The 17,230-nt window shown below is 36.5% G+C and overlaps 1 protein-coding gene across 2 annotated transcripts in view; it reads left to right on the top strand.

The window, feature by feature from the left end:
* The window catches only part of LOC122715870, a 38,304-nt gene extending 23,333 nt beyond the window's left edge, over positions 1-14,971 (top strand). For both annotated transcript variants that reach the window (XM_043938407.1, XM_043938408.1), the window contains 12 exons: positions 6,537-6,936; positions 7,348-8,925; positions 9,631-11,537; positions 11,877-12,088; positions 12,771-13,035; positions 13,168-13,389; positions 13,494-13,643; positions 13,767-13,874; positions 14,021-14,173; positions 14,255-14,371; positions 14,454-14,555; positions 14,789-14,971. In XM_043938407.1, the coding sequence (XP_043794342.1) occupies positions 6,537-6,936; positions 7,348-8,925; positions 9,631-11,537; positions 11,877-12,088; positions 12,771-13,035; positions 13,168-13,389; positions 13,494-13,643; positions 13,767-13,874; positions 14,021-14,173; positions 14,255-14,371; positions 14,454-14,555; positions 14,789-14,917 (5,343 nt within the window). In that variant the 3' untranslated portion in view covers positions 14,918-14,971. The remainder of the gene's footprint in view (positions 1-6,536; positions 6,937-7,347; positions 8,926-9,630; positions 11,538-11,876; positions 12,089-12,770; positions 13,036-13,167; positions 13,390-13,493; positions 13,644-13,766; positions 13,875-14,020; positions 14,174-14,254; positions 14,372-14,453; positions 14,556-14,788) is intronic.
* The last annotated feature ends 2,259 nt before the right edge of the window (positions 14,972-17,230 follow it).

The following is a 17,230-nucleotide window of genomic DNA, read 5'->3' as shown; positions in this document are numbered from 1 at the left end:
TTCGAAATTTTTCTTTCCTTTTTTCCTTTTATTTAAAAATATTCCGGAATTTTGCTCGAATCGATTCGATGGTTACGATCAAAGCAAATTACGAAATATTTACTCGTATCACGCAAACTCTTAATAAAATCAAATCGTATCGTTATCATTTTTAATCGCGCGGATTCTTGTTATACGCGGTTTGCGTATTTCTTGCTCGACATTCGTAACCGGAACGAATGCTTTTCACCGATCGACACGACGTGTTAAGTAGTGCATACATTTCTCCACGTAAGAATCCACTTTTCCGATCTTGCGAACCGACTCTGTAATTTCTAAAAACGTCATATAGGAATTCGAACGTGCACACACTTTTCTGTCGTTCGTCGTTTATTACGGTTCAGTTAATTAGCTTGTTAGCTGCGCATCCAACGTATGGAGAAATACGTTTGTGGATCCATCTTCTTTGTAACTCGCTCGCCATCGATGCTTATACGATTAATCATCGACATCTTTGAACGCTATATCGTTCAGAGATATCAAATTTTTAATCTTATTATCTAATCGATTTGGACGAATATCGATGAAAAAAAAAAAAAAAAAAGAAAGAAAGAAAAGTTTAAGGATTTTCGAGTCGCTTTTAAATACACGAGTCGTATTGGAAATTAATTTTATTTTACGATCGACGATCCGAACGATTTTGTTAGATCCTTCTCAGGAGGAGAGAAGAGATCGTAAAAATAAATACTATTCTTAGTCGAAGGAGATACGGCATTAAACTAAGGGGAATAAAAGAAACACGATGTTCCACTGTTTCACGCCTACGCGAATTGTGGGAAAAACATTTAGAGTCACACTCTAAATATAGCGATCGTTTCGATTATCTCTCCTGGCGTGCGATGATTCCTGATCCGGGGTCCCCCGCACGATCTAAACCGTACGTTGCAAAATTTCCTTGCTCCGAGCTCCCCTTCGCTACGGTTTCGCGCCATCGCCATCGAGATATGGCCTTCGAAAAGAGATTTTAAAAAAGGAGGGGAGGGGGGAGAGTTTCGAAATCGTGGTTTAGATGCAATCCATTTCGAGAGCAACGCGGTTGGGAGGAAAGGAAACGAATCGATACGGGAAGAGTGCGCTGTGGAGTTCTTGCGAAAAGGGAAAGAGAGAGAGAGAGAGAGAGAGAGAGGAGGAGGAGTCACGCGAATAGAAGATGCCCATCTCTTGAGGTCATCTTGATCTCGAGCCTTGGCCATCGGGGGAAAGTGGACTTTTGCCTTTTATGTCATTCGTGGTCGACTTTTGATTCGTCCCCTTCTCTTCGACGCTTCGATAGACTTTTTTTTTTTTTTTTTAGTAAAAGTCATGTATGCCAAGGATCGAGAATATATTTTTTATATGATTTTTNNNTTTTTTTTTTTTTTTTTTTTTTTTTGGTTCGCTTTCTCGATCCGTGAATTGAATCTAGGTATAATATTCGATCTCAATTAATTGCAAGGAATTAATTTTAATCTCATTTTCTCTTTTCTTTTCTTATTCGTGGTCGAAAGAATCGTAGAAATTGATTCAAAATTTATCGTGTCCTTTTTTTTTTTTTTTTTTTTAATTCGCCACGAGCAGAGTTGCGAATTACGAGGTCGAGAATCTTCCTCGTCCTCCTCTTTCTCCTCTAATTTGAAAACTTTGCGTCCTCGTCTGTCTGCAATTAGCATTATCTGGCTGTGGGCAAATTCTATTCCCGCTAATATCAACTTTTGACTCGCTAATTGTGTAAAAAGCATTAAGCATAATCTCGGACATCTCGGCTGTGGTAATAGTTTTCATTCGTCGTTTACCGCGGAAATTACGAAGGTTGCTGGTGGATCGTCGAGGGAACAAGTAAATGTACAATAAAATATAGTTGCAACGTTCAAACGTTGTAATTCATTTACGTTTTTTTTTTCTTTTTATTTCCTTTTAAAAAAGCTCTTCCCTCCCTCCCTCTCTCTCTCTCTCTCTCTCTCTTTCTCTCGAAATACTCGAAAAACTGGTATACTGGAAGAGAGAAAATATAAAATGCAAGTAACAGGGAGTAGATTAATCTAATAGATCTGGTTGCAGAATTTCAAAACTGTTGCCCGAACGGTCGGTCTTTTGAATGCAACTTTATTTGTAATTCATGCCGCACTTTTACTCGTTTTACGTTTCGTTACCCTCGCTTTCGAAATTTCTAAGTAAGAAGAAAATCACGATTACAATTGAATTATTTAACCATTGGAATAAATCGTAATAACATAGCTCTACAACTTCGAAATTCGATCGCATAAAAAAAGAAAAAAAAAAAGATACATCGTATCTACATATTATACCGTATACACAATTTCCAAAAAAAAAAAAAAAAAAAAAAGAAATAAGAAATCAATCGAAATGGAATCAGAATGCATTATCAATCCGTACACACTTTAAAACTGCACCCATTAATCCACAGATGAGAATTATCGTAGGTTTGATAGGAGCGATAACAACCGATCCGTTAAATCCGTTAAATCCATCGTTCGAGTGAAATTTCACCGAAGGAAAGTAAAAAAAAAAAAAAAAAAAAAAAATCGTCCGCAAATGTCACTGGACTCGATGCTAAACGCTAAGGCAACGCTCGCTTGAAATTTTGTCGGCCACGCCCGTTTCCCTCGTTCCACCTGCGAGATATCTCTCGTTTTCTACTCGATACGATTGGAAACACGCGCTCGCACCACTTATCGTGCCTCCGCGCGATATGTACGGTTTTCTTGTTGTTTTTCGACCGGCCAACTCCTACCGAGCCGCTCCTCTTACGTGAGCCCGTCGTGGAACGAGAACTTTTACGAAAGTCTCAGCATCGACGCGAGAAAGTAAAGCGTATCGAGTATTCGCCTTCGGGCTACCAATCTGCTCCATTTTCCGACCCCTCGTGCGCGCCTCCATGTCATATCGCTTCTGTATCCGCCTCTAAGATGCAAATAACCTCCTTTTTCCGCGCCGAGAAACCCATTTTTTTCCCCCCCTCGAGACGGAGCCGTGACGAAGAGAGAGAGAGAGAGAGAGGAAGTTGCCAATTTCCAACTTTATTCGCCGATAAATCTGGGAACAAAGCGCCCCTCCCAGGACGAAGGAAGCTATTTATCGTGTACGATCGTTCGTTTCTCATGCTTCGACACTGCGAACCATCATGTTGGTGGAAAGGAAATCGTGAAACGTTTCGTTCGTTGTTGTAATTGGGTTACACGCGTGATTGTAAATTTACAGGGGAGAAATATTGTGTTGGAGGATATGGAGGGGAGTAGATTTTTCGTTTCGAGAAAAGGGTAACTTTGAAAATTTTTTTCCTCTCTTCTTGGATAAAATGATTTTAAATGGCGTCGCAAGCCTGTTGTTCGAAAGGTAGATGTAAACGTTTGCACTTTTGACGAGGTAAGACAATAGTAACAGGTAGCTACCGGTTATCGAGTCTCCAATTGTCGATACGTGTCTTCCCACTTCGAAGAATGTGGAAAATATAAATTTCAATTTCTCAGTTAATTATTCTACGAGTAATATTATATTATAAATACAATCTACTTGGAGAAAAATTTCAAAATTGTACAATTAGTCATCGATAAGATTTATTCGTTTGTTTTCCACGATTAATGACGAAGGGCGAAAAAGTGTAATTTCGCGTAATTTCGCGTAATTTCGCGTATTTTCCTGAAAGATCGTAGATCGCGTCTAACCTTCGAACACGCGCATCACGTGCACGCGAATCCCACCTTAATATTTTTTTTTTTCTTTTTCCTTTCCAGAAACAATGGCGGAGAGACTATTGCTTCGTGAGTTTCCTGGTTTCAATTAAGCTTTCGCTTTCCAAGTAACTCTCGTGTTAATTACACTCGTGATATTGCTTTAAGATGAAACTTTGTTTCTCGTTATTTTGTTCGCAAACAAATTTAAACTTCAAACGAACCGAACAAAATTCTCTGATAATTGTATCAAAAAAAAAAAAAAAAAAAAAAAAATAGAAATCTCTTTTCAAAAATTATAAGATTTCGTTTTCGATCGGATATTTTCCTATTGTCAATTTTTCCAACGAAACGATATATAGCAGCATATATAGATATATAGATTTTTTTTTATTACATCTAAAAGTTACTGCCATGTTAAAGCCAGAAAACTAGCTTTGGACGGCGTGAAAACCGTCCAGAGAAGGCGGAGACCAATCGAAATATCTTTCAATCCTCTTTCCTCCATTTCTTTACGCTATCCCTATAAATAGAATTTTTTTACGAGTCGAAATTCTTCTTTTCTGGAAAAAAGAAAAAAGAAAAAAAGAAGGAAAAAAAAAAAAAAGATGTTTGCCTCGTCTGTCCACCGATATCCCTCTCCATCCCTTCCTTCTCTCCAAACTCACGGACGCAAGCCTAAAACGAGCCGTGACCCCTCGATCGAAGCAGTTTCACCAAAGGGGAAAACAAATTTAAAATGCGATCTCGAACGATTCCTACCGTCATTTACTTTCGCTGAAACCTGTTGTTCCATCGTTTTCTTTTTCTCCTTCGATTTCCTTTTTTCCTCTCTCTCTCTCTCTCTCTCTCTCTCTCTCTCTCTCTCTCTCTCTCTTTCTCTCTGTCACGTTCTCACTCACCCATACACCACGAAAACAAATAAATACAGTTTCGGCCGGATAATTTTTATCGGGAGCGTTTTATAATTTATAACCGGTGATATATAAAATAAGCGAATTTCGAAATTTATTTTAACTATGGAGGGACGCGCATTTATGTTCTCGATGTCACGGTTCTTATTCTTTCCCGGTGGTCGTTAAGTCAAAGGGATAATAATTTCGGGGTTTTATACATGTATATATATATATATATATATATATATATATATATATATATATATATGTGTGTGTGTGTGTGTGTGTATGTGTGTATAAATATATATATTTTGTGATTTACGCTTACGATCTGACGTTAAAAAATAAATAAATAAAAGCAAGTTTACGATTATCATTATTTTTTCCTTCTTTCTCGAGGAAAGAATAATCTTTATTTTATTTTAAATCGTTGAACCGATTCGATTCGAACGTAAGAAGGAATTTTATTTCGATAAAATTATGAGAAGGAGATTAAATTTAAGAGAGAATTTAGAGCTCGAATTGTAATTATATTTTTCACTTTCGATCCTCTTTTTTTGGCAACGAGATCGAAAGTTTCCGGAAGCGTTATACAGACACACACATACAAGATCGAAAGTGTTAACATTATCGAGCCGCGGTAATGTAACGTAACTCATTGAAAATTCCGTTTATTAAGTCAGGATATCCTGTTGAAAACGAAAGCATCACGTGCACATTCACCTTTTCGAATAACAATAATAAACAACTGTAATTATTCGCGATAATCACGCGCGATGAATATTAATTTTGTCGACGTACCCAGAAGATTCACGCGCATGTAACAAATTTAAAGCGAGTTAATAACTTGCGAAACAATCATTAACTTAAAAAAAAAAAAAAAAGGAGAACGACGTCGATTTAACCTCGAACGTATTTCTATAAATAGCATTAAAAATTTTTTTTAATATCAATACTACTGTTTCACAGGATTATTAATTCTAAGTAAATAAGTAAGGCAATAAGTCGTAAAAATATCTCGTAACGACGTTTAAAAAAAAAAACTCATATTCCTATTTCCTATTTTTGTCTTATATAAAAATGTTTATGTAAAAAAAAAATATATATATATATATATATACTTGGCTACTTTTTTTCGAACCAAGAAGAAAACCGGTATACGCTGTACCAGTCGTGCTATTGCTCAATCTACATATATGTTAATATCTAAGCAAAGCCTTGTTTTCTTGTATTCCGATGCCCAGTCGGAATACTGGTACAACGTTCGTGAACGTTGATATTGCAATAACATTATGCTAATTACTAACACGTTGACACTTGTGATGTAATAATGCATCTAATATTACAACTCGTGGCTAAAATGTTGCTGTCTTAAACGATGCTCGAAGTCGATGAATCAAAAAGCTGGATTGTTCAACTCGACGCGAATTGAGAAAATTGAATATTTATAAAAAATATTCAACAATATTCGATAAAATAAACGTCGATCGATAAAAAGGATAGTACGAATAGTAAGAAAAAAGAAAAGAAAATCAATAAATTACAACACATCGTCCGTATATATCATATCAACACAATAGAACGTATCGTGGAATTCCATAGAGAATGCAAGTCGCATTATGTTTCGTCCATGGTTGCAGAAACGCATCAATCACTTTTACCGCAAACTAGAAGGAAGAGAAAACAATAATCACCGCGAGAGAATTTATCACGAGACAAACGAACTCATGGTCAAGCATCGATACATTTATTTTTCCTCTCTTTTATTTTCAAAGTCCCAAAAATCTATTTCCCCAAATAAAAAAAAAAAAAATCAATTGAAACGCAATTTACAAATAACGATCGTACGTATTTTTATTCAATTGAATCAAACTTCGATCAAACGAATATTCGAATAATAATAACGATTCAACGATATTCATCGTTGTTTCAGAATTACGATACACTGAGCAAAGGGAAGAAGTCGTGGAGCGTGAGACTGGGCTTGTCGCGGCAGAGCCAGGCCACCGATGACCCCCAGGGGAAGGGGTGGGGAACGATAAGCGGCGGAAGCGGGATTTCGCGTCAAATGATCTACGGGGATCCATGGCTGTACGGTACGGTTCGGTCTTCGAGGCCTGGTCACGAGCCACGAGGCTTCATGACACCCCCGCCCCCGCCACCCCCGGGAGCACCAGTATTGGTAGTATGTTCCTGTCCGGAATTTCTCACCGGAACCACGCGGAAGCTCGGCAATTGCCGCAAGTGCGGTGGTCACCGATTGGCTGGTGTACCTTTAGGAGGAACATGTCGGCTACCGCCGATCTCCTCGAGGTCGAGGCCCAGCCTCGCGGGTAAGTTTTCTTTCAACTTTCATCCGCTATCGTCGATCGATAAACGAAAGAAAGAAGAAACGCTTGGAAAATTTTTTAATCCATCTTTTTCGTCTTCTCTCTCCCTTCTGTTCGCGCCACCTCGAAGAAGGAAACGTGTGAGTAAGATAAAGACGCCACGCACTCCCCTCCAATTAACACAGCTCGTATCGTTTAGATCGTTTAGCGCGTTAGCGCTACAAATCTGTTAACGAAAATTTCCCCGCGTGACACACAAACGTTCCACCGCCTCGCTATGCAGTTCCGTATATTTACCAAAGTAATATTTACCATTTTTTATTTTATTACTCGACACGCTTTTTATCGGTTTATTTTTTACCTCCAACGCCTCTCTCTCTCTTGGACAATTTGAAAAATATATAAATTCGACAGGAGTGCTGAGGTCGTCGATGGACGATCCCTACGACCAGATGCGGCGGAATCGTCTGGTGGAGCCGAGGACGAGGGCGCGGAGTATCTCCCCCCACCGGCCGTTGTCCCAGCGCGATCCGAGGAGCCAGAGCGTGGCGCGAAACGAGCGGAAAGAGCGAAAGGGCTCGATCGAAGGCACATCCTCGAGATCCGAATGGTTCGACAAAGAGGGAAGCGGGAGTTACGGGGAGGAGGCGACGGGGCGCAGGCAGCGGGCCAGCTTCACCGGTGCGGGGGGGGACGAGTGGCTCGAGGAGGAGGCGGCGATCCTCGGGGATCCTCGAAGTCAGCCGGGGCCGACGAGCGGCCCAAGGTTGGCCCGCGCCCCGAGAAAGGCGAAGGGAACGAGGAACGATTGGGGCACGGCGGATCGGGGGGTGGCGAAAACGGGGGGGGTTGGTGAAGCGCTCGGGAAAAGCTCGGAGGATTGGGGGACGGGGAAGGGGGAGAGGGGGGGAGTGGCGTCGAGCTGCGGTGACTCGAGGAGGAGCATCCTCGAGTGCGACGTGAACCCGTATCTCCTGTTGAAGAAGCAGAGGGACGAGGACGATCTGAGCGACGATCTGTCGGACAACGCCCTCGAGCAGGACGACGCGACCCGATCCCTGTCCACCCTGTTCGATCCGTCCAAGGTGAAATCGATCGAGAGGATACCGAGCAGGAGCTCGGTCGCGGCTATAGGAGGGCAGAGGATAAGGGTGTTCAACGAGCGGCGGGAGATCTCGGACGACGAGGAGGGGGAGGTGGTACCGCCGGTCACCAGGATTCCCATACCAAAGGTTTCACCGAAGCGACCACCGAGAAGGCTGAAGGAAGCCAAACAAACGCTCAAAAGTATTCTGAAGCGGGGAAAGGTGCTCGAGGCTAGGAGGAAGAACGTTTTGTTCAACGTGGACAACGTGATATTCGCCCCTGAAAAACCGTCGGAGGTGGCACGGTTGTCGTGGGCCAGAATGGGGAGAATAGGGAGCCGCGCCTCTCCGAGGGAGCGGCGCAGGGATAACGACGAGGAAGAGGAGGAGGAGGAGGAGGAGGAGGAGGAGGAGGAAGAGGAGGACGACGAGGTGGACGAAGAGAAGGGGGAGGGGGAGCGAATAGTCGCGTCGCACAACCTCGAGCAGAGAGAGAAGTATAATTTCATTACCATTCCGAATATCAAGGATCCGAAGGTGGAGAAGAAAGTTCGAAGTGCGAAGGAGCAAGCTAGAATCTCGCAGGACGTGTGCCAAAACGCCTCTGTCGATGGGATCAAGATATTAGATAAATCTGGGAACGCGGAACGCGTTCTCGCGAAGAAGAAAGAGATGCGCAGCGTGGAGGATGTCGTCGCACCGCGAAACATTGCCGATCGTCGTGCGCTTCACTCGTCGAAACGTGAGAGCGCGGGGGAGGAGAGCGAAGAGAGGAAGAGGATAGAGAAGGTGGACGAGATGAGGATGGGGGAGAAGGATAGTGAATCGCGAATCGAGATCGATGAACGGAAGGATCGTATGTCGGTCATCGCCGTGGACGAGAAGGATTTGATATTGAAATCCGAGGGTGAGTTTTATAAAAATTATTCCTTTCAGATGTGGGGGGAGGGGAGGAAGGGTCAATTTTATCGTTCTCCCGCGCGATATCTCGTTCAGATTTATTCCACAGATATAATACTCGCTCGTCATCAACGCGAATACGTGAAAATTCATAATTTTGCAAAACTTTGCGTATTGCTACACAAGTTGGTCGAGTTAGTGTTCTCAAGTTTTCTCGATTGGTAAAATTGTTTTTTTTTTTTTTTTTTTTTTTTTACACAAGTACGAATTATCTTCCTTCGTAATTTCACTAATTCCAAATGGCTATTTGGTTGCAAAATTTGCTTGTTAAAAAGTTGATTTAATTTCGTTCGAAAACATTCTCAAACTACTTGTGATATGTATTATATATTCTAAATTTCGATGAAATAATTTGAAACGTTCTATTAACAATAATTTCTCGACAAATTTTCTTAGTTTTAAAATCATAAATGTTTAAACTAATTTTCAGAACAATATTCTCCTTTCTCTACGTATCGCGAGCGTGTAATTATGCTTTTTAGAGATCTCGCGCGTTTTCTCTTCTTTTCATGATCTTGTACTTACACGATTATACCTTTATATCGTTATCCTGCTCGATCGTTTCTTTTTTCATTACGTATAAATATTTCAATAATCAGCAATGATTTTAGAAGAAAAAGAAGAAAAAGTGTACGATATGTTAAATTTGCAGAAAAGAAATCATGTTTATCGCGCAGCCAAAGCGAACGATCGTTCAACAGACCGGAGGTATCAGCCGGCGACGTGCTTTTCATGGACACTATGCGTCTCAGCCTGTGTAGAAAAGTGAAAGAAGCGTCACCTCCCCCGTTAGATTCGAGCGAGAAAACGACCCGACGAAAAGATTCCTCGTCGATGACGAACGAATCAACGAAGGAGAACGCGAAGAAAGAGATCGATTCGTTCGAGATGGAATCCCGATCCGAGACCGCGAACGCGATGGAAGTCGAACAAGTTCCTAGTGAGAGAATAACGAAACCGGAAACGGAGGCATCGATGGATGTTCGAAGCAACACGGAGGGAGGGGGCGAGCCTCATTTCCGAGGAATGAGACCGACCAGTTGGTCCCCTCCGCCCGGCAAACCGAAGCATCGTTACAAAATCAACAATTCCGACTCGACGAGGTCGAAAATCGGGGACGAACCGCTGTTGAAAACGAGTTGGAGCACGTCGAATCCGTATGGATCGTCGAAAGTGGAGATCGGATCGGCGAGCACGGAGACGAGCAACGTGTACAAGATCACGGTCAGTCCCCGGGCATCTCCTCTCGTTCACCGATTGCAAATAGGCCCGACGGGGTTAGGCAACGGATCGAGGAGAACGTCGATTTTGATCAACGGTGACGCGACTCAGCCCACGGCTGAGACATCGCCGGACAATAAGGTGACGATCAGCGTGGGCGGTGAGGACAGCGTTTACAATCCAACGGTGATCTCGGTCAACTCGGAAAATCCACCGCGAATAAAGAGCTCCGGAGAGAAGACGCGGACCCTCGTCATCCTCGACAATTACAAATCCAATATCGTGGTGGCGTCTGGTAAAGAGGGCGGTAAGGAGGATACGAAATCGAAACCGTTGTTGAAAACGATCGAAACGGCGGAATCTGTCTCCGAGGAGACGCTCGAACAACGCTCTCGGCGAAACACCGAATCCGAGAGCAATAGCACGACGATTCCGGAGACGATTCCGGTTGACTGTGAGAAGCGGGCGACGAGATCGACCGTGGAAGGTGGTAGGTGTTCCCTCGTGGAGAGGAACGCCAAGTTTCACGGGGGGAGCGAGAGAACGGTGGAAAATTCGTCGAAAGTTGCCTCGTTGTCGAAGGAGGCGTTGATCTCGAAGCTGCTCGAGGATTCTCTGAGGAAGGCGCGCGAGAACGGGGAGATCCTGGACGAGGACAGCGGCGAGGCCATTTTGAAGATACTGAAGCAGAGTTTGTTGAAGAGCAAGGAGTACGAGGGTTCCGAGTCCACTCTCGAGGCGAATTACTCGAGAGCGTCCAGCTTGAATTCGGACGGTGACTTCATCTCGACCAATCTTTTCCTCGAGGAGAATCCTTACGAGGTAATCAAGGAGCCGATTTACGAGGAAATACCGGACGAACCCCCCCCTCTTCCACTGAGCCCGCCGCCCACCGAAGATTACATAAAAGACAGGATATATTTCGGTGACATCGATTACTACAGGAAGAGTAGCTCCGATCAGTTCCTCGGATCCTATTTGACCGACAATGTTTACAAAAAATCCAACTCCGAGGATCTTGGGGAAACATATTTGTCGAAGAGCCCCGAGGATTTCTTCAAGAAAATGTCCACGTCTCCCGAGGAGGGGAACATCTCGAGCAAGTTCGAGCTGCTTAACTTCCTCATGGACACGAAGGATCGAGCGATATCAATCGAAGAGGAGGAGGACGAGGACGACGAGGACGAAGAGGATACCGAAGGAGATTTGGAGGCGCTCTATGAACAAAAGGAAACCAGCCTGGGCGACCTTAGCTCGAAAAGTTCGCAGATATCCAACGTTTCCGATAGCAGCGAGGAATGCAATATTATATTGACCAGCTCATCAGAGACGTCAAAAGTGAGTTTCTATATATATATATATATATATATATATATAATTAAATACAAAAAGAATATAATAATTTTTTTAATTAAATTCTCGTGATTTAACATCTTATTGAAAAATAAGATCCCTCGTAACGATGAATGAAAAATTTATAGGCAATGTAAACGATCGTCCCTATTGAAATTTAATTATTATTATTATATATATATATATATATATATATATAAATATATAAGACAATTTACGATAACGTTATAGTTTACTCGATTAAAGATTTGTGGATAACGATAGACGAGATAAGGATCGAAAAAAATGGTGATACGTATTGTAATAGCGATATTTTTTTTAAAGGTAAGAGCTGTAGATATAGAAAGAACTGATAGCGGAGTGGGATCTGAAAGCAGTCAAGCCAGCAGCACACGGGGCGTGCCGAGACGTTGGAGAGCAGGAAATGTCTCTTCGGGACCAGGAAGTCTCCTCAGTGGAATCCCACAAGTGATTTCCGGTGATTCAAAGCACTGCGAGGACTGCGAACAACGTTTGGATCCTCTAATAACAGATAGGTATGTGTTTTATTTATATTAATATTATATTTTGTCATAATAATATTATGTATATAAAACATATATATATATATAGAAACATTTTTTCTTTGTAATAAAAGAAAATAAAAATTTAATATTAATATATATATAAAAAAAATAATAAAGTTATATATTTCGCATTGTTATTAAAAACGTTTATTAAAAATTATTAAAAATGTATATTTCCTATAACTAAAATAATATATAATTTTAATATTATCTATTCAAACAAAACTACGTAACAAATATTCAGAATCACTGAATTGTGTTTTCTCTTACTGCTTCTACTTACCGCAACGAGCGAAAGTTTTGTTACCGAATATATGTTTCAACCTCGAACACATGCCAAGTCGATTGTATTTTTTTTTCTTTAAATTCATAGTGCATCTTTGTAGATATAACAAAAATCATTTTAACTTACGGTACGATAATTAATTACAAAAATATTTCATTACAAACATTTAAGAAAAAAAAAGTAATAAATTAATCATATGCAAGAAAAAAATGTTAAATTATATTCTTTGAATGTAAAAATTCTTTAAATGTTATGATTCTTGATAAAATTGTAAGCACAAAAATTATTAATGATTATTAATTAGCAATAAGATTATTAAAAATTTTTAAAACAATTTTTAACGATTGTTATATTTATATTATTTAGCGGTGTAGTATATGCACCTTTCGTGTGCAGAAAATGCTCGAAAAAAAGAATAGAACGAAAAGAAATCATCACGGAAATCGTCGAGACTGAACAAAAATATGGAAGAGATCTACAAATTATTCTCGAAGAATTTCACAGACCCATGTTAAGGGCTGGCCTACTCACATCTGAACAGCTTACAGCGATTTTTCTCAATGTGGAAGAACTTCTCGAACACAATCTTGTACTCGCGGAGAAATTAAAATTCGCTGTGGAATTTGCTCAGGTAATAAAAAGTTATATATGTACTATATTTTATTACTTATACGCTATAAGTAAATTAACGTTTTGATTGATTTTAATAAAATAAAAATAAAATTGTTTAAAAATAAATAAAAAATTTGTAAATGATTCATAGGAGTCTGGAGATGAAGATCTTTTAACGGTAGATGTAGGCAAGATTTTTCTAGAGTCTGAACGGATGTTACATGCATTTGAAAACTATTGTACTCGTCAAGGAAGCGCAAGTTTATTGTTACAGAATTTGGAAAAGGAGAAAGAGCTGCTACGAATTTTTCTAAAAGTTTCACAAATGGAAAACACTGTTCTACGTAGAATGAACTTAAATTCTTTCTTAATGGTAAAAATAAAGTAAAATTAAAACATTATTTTTCAAATATTAAATATATTTTTTCATTGAAAACTTATGATAAATTTTCTTATATAAAATTATATACGAAAAAGGTTCCAGTACAAAGAGTGACGAAATATCCTCTTCTCTTGGCACGATTACTAAAAGCTACGCCTTCCGTACGACCAGATATACAAGAAGCAAAAGAGAGACTAAAACAGGCTCAAGCTAATATAGAATTACATTTGGAACATATGAATGCTGTAAATATATTATTTATATTTATTTATATATTATATTTATATATATTTATATATATAAAGTTTATTTTTATATATAAATATAAATTATATATGTAATAAATTTATTTAATAATGTAACAATAGGAAGCAAAAGACGTGACTTCGACGAAACTTTGGAGAAGAATTTCAATTATCCAAAATGGTAGACGACCGATCGGTGAACAAGATATGGTGAATATAAAATTGAGAAAGGTAATATAGATATATTTCAAAATATTTTTATAAATATATTATTATTATTTACGTAAATAAAAACTTTAATTATATATATTAATTATATACATATATATATTATATATAATATGACATAATTGAGCAATATAACAATTAAATAATAGATGGCCGTGGAAGTATTAGAATGGGCTCATGAAGAAGCAAAATTTGTATTAGAAGGACGTCTTTTAGTTGCTCAACCAACAGATAATAATTGGAGACGCGGACGTACTGTCAAACTTGCTCCTGTAACTGCTATGTTGGTTACTAATGGCAAAGTAAATAATTTTTATATGATTACATATAAATTGTATGTTCTTCATACAATTTATGCTTACATAATAATAATCTTTTTACAGCCAAATTCAGAGGATCTTGAATTTAACGATGATTCTCTCTTTCCAAGACACATTGGTATTAAAGAAGCTACTTTATTGTTAGTTAAAGAAAAATTCGGACGTTATTCTTTATTGCGAGTAAGTTATTTACACGCCTTTGAATATCAAATACCTACACAATTTTATTCTATATTAAAATAAAAGATTTTATTTATTTTAGGAACCATTGTATTTAGATAAATGTATAGTATGTTGTGAAACAGATCTTGAAGATTATTTCGAAATTCAAGAATTGTCGTCAAAAGAAACTTTTATTTTTAAGGTGAGATAATTTTTTTTAAAAACAATACTTTATATTTTGAAAATTATTTATTTATTCATTATAACATAGAATATTCAGATATTTCTAAAATTAAACTTTTTGAAAAGTTATTTTTTATTGCAATTTATCATATTATTTATCATATTATTCATTGCACAAATTGCAATATTAAATATATAGAAATATTTTTAACTGTTAACAATATTTCATTTATAAAAAATATTATCTTACAGGCCGAAGATGGCGCCAGAACAAAGAGATGGTGTAGAACATTACAGACACACGCACAATCTCTCGGTGCATGGCGCAAACGACGCGGAGCGCTGCCAAATATCATGATATGCGGTGTTGCAAGAAATTAATAAATTATATATAAAAAAATTTAAATTTAATTAAATACAATTATTATTTAAAAATATGATTCCTACATACGCACAAATAAATTTGTGCAATTGATTAAACTGGCGCATGATCTCTAAATGAATTAATAGTGACTTATCAAAAAGAACATATGTATTGGACCAAAGGATTTCTTCTGTTCATTGATAATATGTATCAATGAGTAATACGAAAATCTTGCGCAATCTATTTTGCGTTCGGTTACAGTACGTTGCAGAAACTTAAGTTTCCTACGTTGCTGTAGTAATTGTCAATATATTGTTTAATATATATATCATGAAATATTCTCTTTTTCTCTTTTTTTTAATTAACACTTTTTTTGAATACCGTATACGTATACTATACGTGTATATTGGATGAATAATTACCTACATAAAAGACTATTTAATTAATAATTTCATTGCAATTGAAAGAACAGAAAGTAGCTGTGATACTGACCAGTGTTATTGGGTACTTTTCGTCCGATTATATTAAATACTGCGATACGAATTCGAGCTTTTATTTCTATATACTTCATTTGTGAGTGGCACTTAATTTCCACAAGATCAAATCGATAATAATGTACATAATATTGAAAATGAGGTAATAGGGTTGTTATATTTTGTATCTATAATTTACGAAAACCAAGAAACTGCCAAATGTTTCATAATGACAGGCTTGATTTATAAATTAATTAATCTTTATTATATTTTATAATTATTTCTTAAATAATAATTAACAGTATTTTATGACATTTAACACACAAAGTAGAAATTGTATATTGTATTATAATTTTATTTAAGATCTAAGCCATGTTTTGTATATAGATGTATATTTATACAGAGATTGGTTTTGAACACATAATTGTTATTTTAAATCATTCAATAAAATTTAAATATACTTATTTGCATGCTGTACATTGCAGCATGATCTATAATTTTTTTTTATATCTACCATAATAATTACTTCCATATTTTAAAAAATATTTACTTACTTAGGTAAGTTATTATCCGATTGATATGATGATTATAATATATATTAAAGATTTATATAATTTCAAAGATCAAAATCATATTATCTTTTAATTTATATTCTATATTTTAATTTATTTTCTTATTAAATGTAATTAATAAGTAAGATATCTCTAAAGAAGATAATAAAAAGATTAGCATTAATGGTCAATCTTTAATTTATACTTATTTTTCTTGCTCTTCAATCAATTTTATTTATATTTATACTATAAAATTTATTTTTTTACTTATGCTTTTATTTATTAGCTATACTTATAACTGTTAAAAAATCTATGAATTCGTTTCATGCATTTATAAAATGATATGTTAAAGAAATTATTTTTAAAATATATTAATTTTATTAACTTTTGTAATTGAATATAATTCCTATACTCACTGAGATAATTTATATATATTAAATTATATACATATATTAAATACAATATTATATATAATATATTACATATATTTTTATTATTTTTATATTTTTATTTTTTATTCTTATATTTTTCTGTAATAAAATTATTAATTTTTATTTTTAAAAAAATTTAAGTAATTTCATCTCTTTTTCTAGTTATTATTTTGCCAAATAGTCTCTAGACAATTAATTGTTTTACAATTTTTTATTATTTTTTTTTATTATTTTATTATTTTGTTATTAATTCACTATATTATTTATGTTCGCTGTCAAATGAATGTCAAATTTTGCATTTTTAAAAACAATGCGAATGATACTAAAATTATAATGAAATTCTATAATCCTGATTTTGAGTTACAGGAATATATTATATGATTTTATTCTTACATCAGTTTGTAGCAAAAATAACAAACCGAAATAGAATGTAAAAATTGACCTTCAGTGCCATCTATTGATTACTAAAAACATTTTTCTAAAAATCATCTTTTTAGAAATATTTAAAAAATGGCGTTGATTCTCAATTCTGAATTTATTTTATTTTATTTTTGAAGAAATGTCTTTGACATTCAAAAGTTGACATTAATGATTAATTTTTACCTATCTATTTTCTCCTACCTTTGCTATCATTATTTATTGCAATACTCTGAAGATGCTGATTTTCATATTTTTAATTTATCTCTGTCTTTTTTCTATTCTTTTTTTTATTCCTGTCTATATTTGCTGTACAAAATTAATGTATTCAACGGACATTTGATTAACTTTATTGTCTTCTAAAATATGTACAAAATATTTATATAATATACAAAAATACAAAAAAATATATAAAATTTATTAAAATATAAAAATAATATGAATATATATATATGTAG

This window comes from Apis laboriosa, unplaced genomic scaffold, assembly GCF_014066325.1.
Source record: "Apis laboriosa isolate Shangri-la unplaced genomic scaffold, ASM1406632v1 scaffold40_cov151, whole genome shotgun sequence".
Classification (NCBI taxonomy): Eukaryota; Metazoa; Arthropoda; class Insecta; order Hymenoptera; family Apidae; genus Apis; species Apis laboriosa.
The sequence above is the reverse complement of the archived record's forward strand: the minus strand, read 5'-3'. Positions and strand labels throughout refer to the sequence as shown.